The 12,425-nt window shown below is 52.6% G+C and overlaps 1 protein-coding gene across 3 annotated transcripts in view; it reads left to right on the top strand.

The window, feature by feature from the left end:
- KAZN (kazrin, periplakin interacting protein) overlaps window positions 1–12,425 on the top strand; it is a 1,028,616-nt gene that overhangs the window by 941,983 nt on the left and 74,208 nt on the right. For all 3 annotated transcript variants that reach the window (XM_055582647.1, XM_055582645.1, XM_055582646.1), the window contains one exon: window positions 10,665–10,801. In XM_055582647.1, the coding sequence (XP_055438622.1) occupies window positions 10,665–10,801 (137 nt within the window). The remainder of the gene's footprint in view (window positions 1–10,664; window positions 10,802–12,425) is intronic.

The raw sequence follows: 12,425 nt of genomic DNA, 5'->3' as shown, positions 1-12,425 counted from the left end.
AAAAATTCCGAGGAGAGAGGAGCCTGGCAGGCTGCAGTCCATTGGGTTGCAAAGAATCGGACGTGACTGAGCATCTGAGCCAGCAAGCGTTCAAGTATGACTTTCCTGCAGAACAGTGCAAGTCTTGGTTCACTGCTGGGTGCATCATCACAGACTGAACCCGCCTGTCTCACCAGCACCCGGATCTAGAAGTAGAACATGATGAACTTCCTGAAAGCTCTCCTGGGTCCCCTTCCTGTCACTGTCCCCTCTATAGAGAGCTTCTTCCTGATTTCTCACCGTGTAGATTAATCCCACCCTTTTGAAGTGCCGTAAAGGGAGGGGTACAGAACAGTACATGCTTTTGTATCTGGCTTCCCTGGCTTGGCGTTCTTCCGTGTGGTTCATTCATATTATTCATTGTTTCTCCTTAGATGGAGTTGTCCCCCTGTGACGGGACCGTGATGGTCTGACCCTTCTGCTCAGGGTTGCCCGGGCAGTTTGCAGCCTCAAGCTTCTACAGCTAGTGTAACGTTTCCATGCAGGTCCCTTGGTGAACATGGATGCATGTTTATCGGGCAGGCGTGGGCTGCGGTAGGAACTGTTTATTCCTCTTTTACAATGTGAAAATATGGGATCTGTGACGGCCTCCAGGTCACACCTCTCCTGAGGGGCCAAACTGGCTTTGAACCCAGACAGTTTAGCTCCAGGATCTGCTTCCTGTGGCTGCTCTCCTTCTGCTGGGACTCTGCTGGAGAGAGGGCATGGCGAGACCAGCCCCCAAATCACTGGGTACCCAGGGAAACTCCCTGAAGGTTCTAGAGGGCCTGATGGACCACCTTTGAGAGTATGACACCAAAGCCCAGAGAGGGTGTGTGAGTTCCCAAGGCCACACAGCACACTGGCTTGCACCCTTGTGTCCTGCCTCCCTGACCTCTGGGCATTCCCTGCCCCCTCTCAGGGCCCAGCCAGTACCATGGTCTCGTCTGAAATGACCTCACACACTAACATGAGCCTGAATAATAGTTTACACTGTGTGGAGCATGGAGCCTGTGGGCCGATGCTGTGTTTCCAGAAATCTCCCCACCTTGGAGTCTAGGGAATGTCACAGTTCCGGGCCCATCCCCTGCCACTATTTTTAGTGGTGATCTGGAGGAAGGAGGACTTTCCTGGACTTGCCTTCAGAGTCTGGAAAACAAACACCACCCCCTCCCCACCCTCGCCCTCCCAGTTCCCCTGGCAGGAAGCGGTAGCCCGGATTCCCGGGCCTGCCACTCACCCTCCATGCTTCTGCATGAGCTCTGAGCTCTTCAGAGCTGAGGGACGGGCGGCAGCAACTGTGTGCCCCTGCCCTCAGGTAGGACCTCAGACAGCCTGCGACAGGTCCCCTCTGCCCCCACAGTATCTCTTCTTATTACGCTGTCTGCAGGTGTCTGATCCCCTCCTGAGGGTTGGCCTTGCCCTCCGTCTCAAGTTTTTCCCAGGGCCTCAGGACTTCCGTGATGGTCCAGTGGTTAAGACTCCGCTTTCCAATGCATGGGGTGAGGGTTCAATCTCTCATTAGGGAATCAACGTCCCACATGCTATGGGTGCAAAAAAAATTTTTTTTATTAATTTAAGAATAAATTTTTTTCCCCAGGGGCACTTTCCTGATCGTCCAGTGGCTAGGACTCCACACTTCCATTGCAGGAGGCATGGGTTCGATCCCTGGTCAGAGAACTAAGCCACGTGGCAGAAAAAATTAAGTTTTTCCCATTGGGAGCCCCGGGCATCTCTGCTTGAGACAGACACTCTCCAGGTGGCTCCTCCTGTCATCACCCCTCTGCCCAGGCTCCCAGACAGCCTTCCACCTCCTGCACTTGCGTCCCCTGCTCAGACTTCCCCAAGAGGGCGCCCCTTCCCTCCCAAGACCGCCTGGTCCCCTTAGATGGTGATGACTGTTAGAATGGTATTAAAACACAAGCCAGCAAGCACCGTCAGGCGTAGTTAGAGCTTTTACTTTGCTTTAATGCTCACCCCAGTAGAATGAGATAGAAGCTGTTATCCCTCTTTACACATGAGGAAAAGACATAGATTGGTTAAGGAATTTACCAGTCACACAGCTCATGAATGGTGGAGCTGGGCTTAGGACCCAAGTCTCTGTCTGCAGAGCTTGGTTCCTCAGTCCAGCCCCCATTCAAGGCTCACAGGCATGGTTGGGTAATACGATTAATTGCCAATATTGAAAAATAAGGAGATATTTAAAAAAAAACTGTGACAATCTAGAGTATGGAATTTTCTAGAAGAGGCAGCAGGTATGATAACCCTGTGCCCCATTCAGTCATGGAACAGCTGCCCTTCCAGGTGGGATATGCATTCTAGCTCCCCAACTGCCCTTCCTTCCTTACGATGATCCCTGGAAGGCCCTGTGGTTGTTGGATGTTCCAGCATGGGTGTGGTGGTCCTGTCTTGAGCCCCTAAGCTGGAGAATCAGGGAAGGAAGCGGCAGCTTGAGATAGCTGGCAATTGTGAGCACACCCGCTTCCCCACTCTGTCAAGCCACCAAGTCATTTCTCCCCCTACTTTCTTAACCTGCATGGACCGTGCCTAGTGCCAGCTCCTGGAAATACTGTCGGATGAGGCTCATGCCCTGCCTTCAAGCAGCTTCTAGGCTAGTCTCGGGGGCAGGAAGATCCTGAGCTGTCCCTCTGTCTCCAGGCTGCTGGTACACATCCCTATGGGGAAGGCAGGGCTCCCCTGAAATGAGTAGAAGCCTGAGCTGTGGACTTTGAAAACCCAGAAAGAAACTACCCCAAATTCAAAGAAGGGAGAAAGGCAGGCGTTCCCTGGCAGAAAGACAGGGATATGTAAATGTCCCTTCCTCTCAACAAGCTCAGTCTATGTCATATTAGAAGATGGCAAGTTCAGCACAGATAAAACAGGGAACGGAGTGAGGAGAGTGTCCAGGGAAGGCTTTGCTGAGAAGTTGATGTTTTAGTCAAGACCTGGAGGAGGCAGGAAAGGGACCACGGCGGGGAACAGCCAGTCCAGACATGCCGAGGGAATGGGCATGAACCAGGAATAGTGAGGAGCGATGGGGCAGGGATGTTCGGGGAGATCATGAGATGGGAGGTTGGGGGATGACAGGTCACATGGCCCTGATGGGTCATTCTAAGGACTGTGCTCGCCCTTGAGTGAGACGGGCTGTAGGGGAGGAGCAGAGAAGTGACATGATCTGACTTGCATGTTAAGGGGACACTCCCTGCTGAGCTGACGTAGACTTTGGGGCTGGGAGACCAGTTAGGAGGCCACTGCACAATGCAGACCCAGATGGTGGTGACACGGGCCAGGGTGGGGACCAAGGAGTGGCGAGAAGAGGCCAGATTCTGGTAACATGTTGCAGGCAGGGTTGACGTGGCTTGCTGATGAGTTGGGTGTGGGGCGTGAGAGAAATAGAATCAAGGAAGGGAGATTCTGGGGCTTGGGGTCAGAGGAACTGGAAGGTTAAGGTCACCATGAACTGAGTTTGGGGAGATGAAGAGGAGCAGGTTGTTGGGGGGCTGGTCAGGGACTCAGGTCTCCGGCGTGTGAAGTTGGATGGGACGAGGCGGCCCTTGGCTCTGAGTGTGAAATTCCAGGCAAGGTCCCGGCTGCGTGATATCAGCATATGGGTAGATTTAAAGCTGGGAGGCTGGATGAGCCCAGTCAGGAAACTGTGGAACGGAAGGTCCAAGGCCTCTGATGCCCGGAGGTCAGAGTGAGGGGAGACAGAGACAAGAGCCAGGAGGGCGTGGAGCACCCTTCCCCCTGAAGTCAAGTGCCTTAGGCAAGGATGGTGGCGTTTGCGGCTCAAAGGTCATCGGTAACCTGGGGAAGAGCACGTGCCACAGAGGATGGAAGAAGGGCAGTGGACCTGCCTCAGCCCTGGAGGGCAAGGGGAGACAGAATAAAGGCAAGCAGAACCATGTCTGCCCCCAAGACCCCGGGAATACTGGATGCTACTCAGTGATAGCCATGGGCCAGGTCCCCCTCCTCCCTAGGCTGTCTGCTTCATTCAGTCGTTCATTTGAGAGTCAATCCATGGGTATTTACTGAGCACTTACTATGTGCCAGGCACTGTTCTAGATGCTGGGGATACAGCGATGAACAAGGCAGACCAGATCCCTGCCCTCAAGGAGCATATATTGCTCACTGGGGGTGGACATAAAGTTACATAAGTAAACTCAGCAATCCTTCATTTAACTTTGACTCAATTCAGGGAAACAGTCCGCTCTCTCACCCTTAAGCACGCAGGTTGGAGTCTCTTTGCCACCATCTCGTTGATGTGAATGAACTGCTTCTTTAACTTTTGGTTAAATGGAGCTGAACTTGGTTCCATGGAGTACAGTGGTAATCAGTACAGTGCTGACCTGGAAGAGGCTCACCAAACCATTTTTAAACATGCCAGGTCTCTGCCTCCTCATCTGAGGCAGGGCTGGAAAATCTGCATTTACCCCCTGTAGTCCCAAGGCAGACATCACCAATCAAACCAGGCTCCTGTAGAGCCTGGTTCATCAGTCGTGTCTGCATGGACACAGGATTGTAAAATGAGAACCTATATTCCAGATATTTTCTTTCCCAACCCCAGGCAGGAGGTTAGAAAGGTCACACTGCCTAATTTTTTAGGCTGCACTTGGAGAGAGCAGCTGTGGAGATTATGCAGAAATCATGGGCCTGGAAAAGACCCTGATGCTGGGCAAGATAAAAGGCGGGAGGAGAAGGGGACAAGAGGATGAGATGGTTGGGTGGCATCACCAACTCAATGGACATGAGTTTGAGCAAACTCCGGGAGATAATGAAGGGCAGGGAAGCCTGGCGGGCTGTAGTCTATGGGGTCGCAAAGAGACAGACACAACTGAGCGACTGAATATCAAAGTACTGGTCAGCTGTCAGTTCTGCTACTCATTGGCCGTGTGAGTGGATCAACCTACCTCACCTGGCAGTGAGAAGAGATGGGGGTGGTTGCCATTTGGGAGGAGCAGAACTGCCAATGAATTTCACTCAAAGAACAGAATCAGGAGACCTGGGCTGACCAGCCGTGTGACAGTGGATATTCTTTCCCTCTCTGGGCCCGTCTCCCCATCTGTAAAGGGAAGTTGAGCTGGAAGAACATTTTGGTGAGTGTTTATTAAGAGTGGTTTGCCAAGCCCTTCTGGCTCCCACCTGCCCACCCCTGCTTTCTCAGAATCTGTAGATGCTGAAGAGGTTAACTGGTCAGGAATGTTGAATGGAAGAGAAAGGGAGCCCCCTGCTGGCGGCAGCTGGCATTGCAGACTCAGGTCGGCTGACCCTACTGGCTACCCCATCTCTACCTCTGAGCCCATGTTTATCATCAGGCTAGAATTTTCACAAGGTCTCTTGTCCATGGACCATCCGAAACCAGGCCTGGAGTCTTCTGAGCCCAGACTAGTGGGAAATCTGACCCTGTGGGGGTCTGTGCCTTGGGCTGGCTGAGGATCCTGCAAGTGGGAGGGATGGCTGGTGGAGGATTCCCTAAGAGCTGTTGGCACACACACACGAGTATGCATGCACACACCCCCTCCTTCCCGCAGTCACGGAGCAGCCATGGGGTGTGTGTAAGAATGTCACACCGCCTTTAATGGAAACCTCAGAAAGCCCCCTTGGGGTTGTAAGACAGCTGCAGAAACTGTCTTGTAGCAGGAGTAACTGGTGTGAGTTTTTGGATCATCCCCTGACTTTATGGATCGATGCGGGTTCTGTGTTCACAATAATGCGCTTTCACAGTAGGGGTGATGGAGGAGCGTGAGTGGGTCAAGGTCAGAGGCCAAGGATGCAGGGCCAGGGTCTGCATGGGTCCTGGTGAGTCAGTTAACCCTTTGAGCCTCAGTTCCCTCCTCCATAAGGTAGGCGCAGCCCCACCCCCAGCCCAAAGTTCCGAGGAGCAGAGGAGGCCAACTGGGCCGTGCGGCTTTGTTGGGGGTTGGCGATTTGGGAGCCCGCAAAGCCATGGGATAGGAGGGTGGGTGAGTGTTATGGCCAGGGGGCTGCCGCTCACTGCTTGGCCTTGTTCCTTAGTCTCCCTGGGTGCCCACTTCCTCATCTACAATGTGGACTAACTTCATAAGGTGGTTGTGAGAATTAAGTGACAAAAACCCATCAGGGGCTTAGGGCCATGCCTGGCACATGGGAATTGTTCTGATATCTTGGAAATTGAGGCTCAGGGAGGTTACATGACTTGCTTGAGGTCTCAGAGCCAGGGAATTCCCTTGTCCAGTGGTTAGGACTCTGAGCCAAGGCTAGAACCAAGATACTCTGACCCCAGACCAGGGCCCATCCCACCCAGCTATGTGATGTTAGCCAAGGCCTTGGACTTGTCTGTGGGGGACAGTGATCAAGGCAAAGTCTCCTAGGATCTCAGGAGCCAAAGGAAGCTCACAGAGTCAAGCATGCTCATGATGGTGGGGGAACTGAGGTTGGGCAAGGGAAAAGCTGAGAGCCTGGTCCCTGTCTGCCCAGCGGGGTTCTCACTGCAGCACTGCCCCTGTGAGTGAGGAGAGACCCCCCCACCCCCACCCCACCTCGTGCTCAGAGTTAGTGTTAGTCACTCAGTCGTGTCTGGCTCTTTTCAACCCCATGGACTGTAGCCCGCCAGTCCATGGAATTCTCCAGGCAGGAATACTGGAGTGGGTTGCCATTCCCTTCTCCAGAAGATCCTCCAGACCCAAGGATTGAACCAGGGTCTCTAGCATTGTAGGCAGATTCTCTGCCATCTGAGCCTCCAGGGAAGATGTGTCTCACGCTCAGAAAGGCCCCGTAAAATCCCTCAGTCTCCAGGCCCACAGCCCCCGGAAGCTCAGAAGCCAACAGTTAACCTATACTGTTCTCTTTACACCACAGCTATGGCCTCCCATTGCCTGGATGCTGGAGGTGGGTGTCTGCTGTGCTGGAGTCAGGGGACATCTCTTCTCTCTCTGGTCTCCACCTCCCAAGAGTCGTGTTTGCAGAAATTGAACTGGGGCTGACGCCACTCACCCTGTCCCGCATCTGGGTTAGGAACTGTAGGGACTGAGCCAGGGAAGGAGGAAGGTATCTGCGGTGGAAAGGCAGAACTCAGGAGCTTGAGAAGATGGATGTCCTCAGAGAAGCGCCATGGTCTTGGGCCACACCTGGGCCCCTGGTTCCACCCTCTAGCTCACTCTCTATACATCTGGCCTCGAGTTAGAAAAATCAGTCCCTCCCTACACACCCTCCCTCCCACCCCCGGAGTCCCCACATTCCCAGGATCCTGGCTGGTTTCCTGCAGGGTTTGCTGTGCATGACATCACCCATCACCATGGCAGTGGTTCTGGTGGCCCAGTTGCTGGCTCGGGACACGCCTGGGTGAAGCCGGGTGGCGGAGAAGGAGAACAGAGCACTGGGGAACTTGGGGAGGAGGCAGGAGACTGGTCTCAGAGAGAGAGACCGTCATTCATGCTCACGGAGCATCACCTGTCACCTCGTCTTGTATTAGGAACGTTTGGAGAATGTCAAACAGAGTTTTGAAGGAGAAATAAAAATATGCTTATGACAAAGGAAGGAAGGACACTTTCCACTGTGTAATTTTCATAGCTGTGTGTCTGTAGTTTACATTATTTCTTGGGGAGTCTGTCGGGCTAACCTCCCTATTTCCCTAAATAGTTACATACTGATTCCCCCTTTGGGGAGCCCCCCATCTGTTAGGGTGACAGCACCTGGATGCACGGGCATGTTCGGGCTCAATGGGGAGACACGCCCCCACTTCCCCACCTGAGGCCAGCACGGGCGTCCCCAGGCGCCCCCAGGTCCTGCTTCTCTGTGTGAGTTCCCTTAAGTGGGTTGTAGATGTGCTTCTGAAAAGCTGAGCAGACAACACAGCAGCTTCTTGGTTCTCACCGTGGTTCCAGAGGCATTTTGTCTTCATTTGTAAGTGGTCTTCACTTGGCATTCATTCCAAGAGATTCAGCTTCCGTGTTTTCTCGATCCTCAGCCTGCCAGGGGTCCAACCCAGCGTCGGGCCCAGCAGGCCTGGAATTCCAGCCCTGCTGACCTAAGGTGCTGCTCTGGCAAGCTGGCCATGAAGGAGACAAGTCCAGCTGCAGGAGGCAGGAAACTCAAAGCTGTAATTTAAAGCCCCCTGCCCCATGGACCTCCCTGGTGGTCCAGTGGTGCAGAATCCACCTGCCAATGCAGGGGACACCGGTTCGATCCCTGATCTGGGAAGATTCCACATGTTGCAGCGCAGCTAAGCCCATGCACCCAGCTATTGAACCCGTGCTCTAGAGCCTGTGAGCCACAGCTGTTGAAGCCCGCGCCCCCTAGGGCCTGTGCTCCACAGCAGGAGAAGCCACCACAATGTGTAAGCCCTGCTTGCCCCAAGTAGACAAAGCCCACATGCAGCAAAGAAGACCCAGACATTAATTAATTAATTTTTCAAAAATTAATAAAGCCACCCCTGAGACCCGGAGTCCCCACTGCAAGGTCTCTCTGTGGCTCCTTGCACGTGCCAACACTGCTCCAGCTGACCTGCCTCTGCCCAGTTCTGCAGGTGGTGCTGGGCTGGGGGAGAGGGGTGGGAATGCACCTTACGTCAGGCTCTGAGCTAGAGCGCAGGGTCCCCGGTCCTTATGCCATACTTTTTCATATCAGAAGCTAAGTGTGTAGGTTCAGCACCCAGGATGAGATGGGGGGCGCCACCATTGCCTGCCCCGTATCATTGCCCTCAGCCTGCCATGGAGCCAGGACCCTCTGGGATTTGGGGGCTTCCCTGGAGAGGGAGCATAAGGTCAGGTCAAGTGTTTGGGCCTTGGGGTCAGATGTGGCTGTGTGACTCTGAGCAAATGATTTACCCACTCTGCGCCTTCACAGGCTGGAAGCTTCCAGAGCTGAGGAGTTGCTTTGCCCCCTTCCCACCACCTCCACAGTTCCTTCTTCAGCATTCTCTCCACAGAGCGGGGAGGGGACAGAGTTCTGGGGACCCTGGAAAAGCAGGGGGGCCACCCTGATGCTGGAGCCTGCCCCGCACAAGCCTGAGCTTGCCCATCTTCACTCCCTTCACCACAGAGCCAGGGCAGTGAGCAGAGTCTGGAGGGAGCACCTGTTGCCAGGAGGCTGCGTGGAGCACAGGGCACTCTGTGTGTGTGTGTGTGTGTGTGTGTGTGTGTGTGTGTGTGTGTGTGACAGCTTCATTGGGATACAATTCACCCAGCATACAATCCATCCATTTACAGTACATAATTCAATTGTTTTTATTATATTCACATATATTCAGTAGAGTATTTGCATCACTTTAAATGGGGGTGCATCACTTTGAATCCATCCCTTTGGCTACACCCCCAAGTCTCCAGCCTCCACGCCTTCTACCCCTCCTCCACCCAAGACAATCACTGACCTTTCAATCTCCACAGATTTCCCTGTTCTGGGCATTCCATATACATGGAATCCTATAGCATGTGGCCCTTTGTGATCGGCTCCTTTCACTTAGCATAATATTGTCAAGATTCATCGCGTTGTAGCATGAATCATTGCTTCTTTTTATTGTCAAATATATGTTATATAGATGTGCTACACTGTTGAAAATTCATTCATCAATTAATGGCCATTTGGTCCTTTCCCCTTTGGCTATTATGGTTAAAGATGATGTGAACACATGTATACACGTTTCTGTGTGGACATATGTTTTCATTTCTCTTAGATATACGCCTAGGAGTGGAATTGCTGGATCATAGGGAATCTTTATGATTAATCACTTGAGGAACTCTCAGGCTGTCTTCCACAGAGCCTGTACCATTTTCCGTTCCTGCCAGCAGTGTATGAGGGTTCTAGTTTCTCCATATCCTCGTCAACACTTGTTACTGTCTTCTTTCTCTATTTTAGCCATGCTGGTGAGTATGAAATAGCATCTCACTACGGTTTTGATTTGCATTTCCCTGATGACTGATGAAGTCAACCACCTTTTCAGGTGTTTATTGGCCATTTCTTGGGGAAATATCTCTTCAGGTCTTTTGCCCATTTGAGCTTTAAGAGTTCTTTATATACTTTTACGTTATATAAGCCCCTTATCCGATATGACTTACAAATTTGTTCTCCTGTTCCTTGCATTGTCTGTTTACTTTCTCCATGATGTCCTTTGAAGCACAAAGTTTTTAATTTTGATGAAGTCCCATCTCTCTGTTTTTCCTTCTGTTGCTCATACTTTTGGTCCCATAACTTGCTGAGTGTTTTTAATCAGACACTTTTCCCCATGAAGGGAATGGCACTGTGAGCTGTTGGGCTGAGCTAAGTTCTGGTGGCTCGTATTGGACTCTGAGAGGTCATTTCAGCAGGAAATAAGGGGTTCCATCAGCTTCCTGGGTGGTGGGGGTTACAAGCTCACCAGGCCTCCAGCTCTTTCACTCAGGGATCTAGCCAGTTCAGGGTGGGAACAGACCTTCAATCAGGACTGCCTGCCCTGGTTGGGTCAGTAAAAGTAAGAAATGAAAATTGGGACTCTAGAGATAGGAGGGCCTGAGTTTGAATCCAGGGAATGCCCCTGCGTGATGTGGGAGCCTGGGACAGAAACGTCCTCTTTCTGAATCCTGTTTCCTCCCCTGTTCATGAAGGAGTAGAGAAAAGGGTCCCTTCTCAGTGTTTGCATTCGGGCTGACAGGCAGCTAGGATCTCGGGAACTGACTCAGTCCTCTGTCCTCCAGCCATGAAAGCCGACCGGAAGCGCCTAAAGGGTGAGAAGACGGACCTGGTGAACCAGATGCAGCAGCTGTACGCCACGTTGGAGAGCCGGGAGGAGCAGCTACGTGACTTCATCCGCAACTACGAGCAGCACCGCAAGGTCGGCACCCCCCACCCAACCCCGATCCACCAGACACCAGACACTGGCTCCCCACCCAGCACAGGATCCGACCTCGCATCTCAGAACACAGGAGGACTGCTCATGTCCCTTACACTCACTGAGGGAGATCCCTGATGTGTCGGGCCCGGATCTGGGTGCTGAGATGAACACTCAGCCGCTAATCATAGCTCTGTCTCCTGGGCAAACCAGCCTGGACAGGAAGCCCAGTCGGTGACAGTGTAGGCTCCGGATTCCAGCTGGTCTGGGTTCAGATCCCAGCTCCCCATGTGTATGCCCTTGGGCATCTCCTTAACCTCTCAGAGCCTCAGTTTCCTCATCTGCAAAATAGCAATCATGGTGTAGACCTTGGTGAGATGATGGATACAGAGCATACAACATGGTGCCTAGTACACTAAGTGCTCAGTAAATGTCAACTTTGCGTCTTACTAATACCATAATAAGAGTGTGAAGAGAGAGTGGGGAGAACCATGAGATAGCAGGAAATTCTGCCTCCCAGGAGAGAGTCCTGGAAGGCTTCACAGAGGTGGTGACATACAAGTCAGGCTCTGTGGGGTGAGTAGGAGTTTCTGGTAAGATGACTGAGGAATTTGGTTCAGTCAGTATCTGGTATATGTTCTGTGGTCATGCCATAGAGAGCTTCCCAGGAGGCACTAGTGGTAAAGAATCTGCCTGACAATGCAGGAGATATAAGAGACGTGGGTTTGATCTCTGGGTTGGAAGATCCTCTGGAGGAGGGCATGGCAACCCACACCAGTATTCTTGCCTGGAGAGTCCCATGGACAGAGAAGCCTGGTGGGCTACAGTCCGTAGGGTCGCAAAGAGTCGGACATGCCTGAAGAGACTTAGCACACATGTACATGCCATACAGAGTACTGAGACATAAGGAAAGAGAGTCAGTCCCCAAACCAAGCAGGCCTCATGAGCCACTGTGCTTGCACGGGTAGAGTTGTAACCTTCTAGCGGGCAGGACAGAAAATCTATTGAAAACTGCCCTGTGCCTGATACCACATGACAGCGGGTGTGACCAAGGTCTGCTTGTACTCTGCAGGGAAAAATGGAGGTGGGAGACTCTTAAGTTTCCTCAGGCATAGGAGTTTTGAACAGTTCTTCCAACAGCTGGTGGGCTGGTTGCATGAGTACACTCGTGGGTGTTGCCTCTGAGCCGGAATCCACAGGCAGGAACTTCAGAGACGGGATCTGAATTTAAATGCTTCATCCCCACGGCCCTCTTTGGTCTGCAGCACTGACCCTTCCTCTCACTGCCCAAGTATACAAATCCCTTCCTTTCCAGAGTAAAAACAGCCCTGGGGGAGCTCCCTGGGCCAGGCATCCAGGGCCTCTGAATGGTCCACAGTTTGCCAGCTGCCCTGGGTATCAGCCCCAGGCAGCAGGGCCCCAGCTTCTCATGCTTGTCCTTCTACAGTGGGTGAGCTCAGTCCCTGGAAGTTGGCCTCCCGGTGCCTGTCACTTGCACACAGAGGGTGGCACTAAGTCAACAACCTGTGGAAGCAGAGAGGAGGAATGGGAACCACTGCTCCCTGCTTTCTTGGTCCTCTTCTGGGTCCCAGACTCCCTCTGTGTCCTCACTTGGCAGAAGGGTCAA

The sequence above is a fragment of the Bubalus kerabau genome, chromosome 5, assembly GCF_029407905.1.
Source record: "Bubalus kerabau isolate K-KA32 ecotype Philippines breed swamp buffalo chromosome 5, PCC_UOA_SB_1v2, whole genome shotgun sequence".
NCBI classification, from domain to species: domain Eukaryota; kingdom Metazoa; phylum Chordata; class Mammalia; order Artiodactyla; family Bovidae; genus Bubalus; species Bubalus kerabau.
Note: the sequence above shows the minus strand (reverse complement) of the source record. Positions and strands in the feature narration are given on the sequence as shown.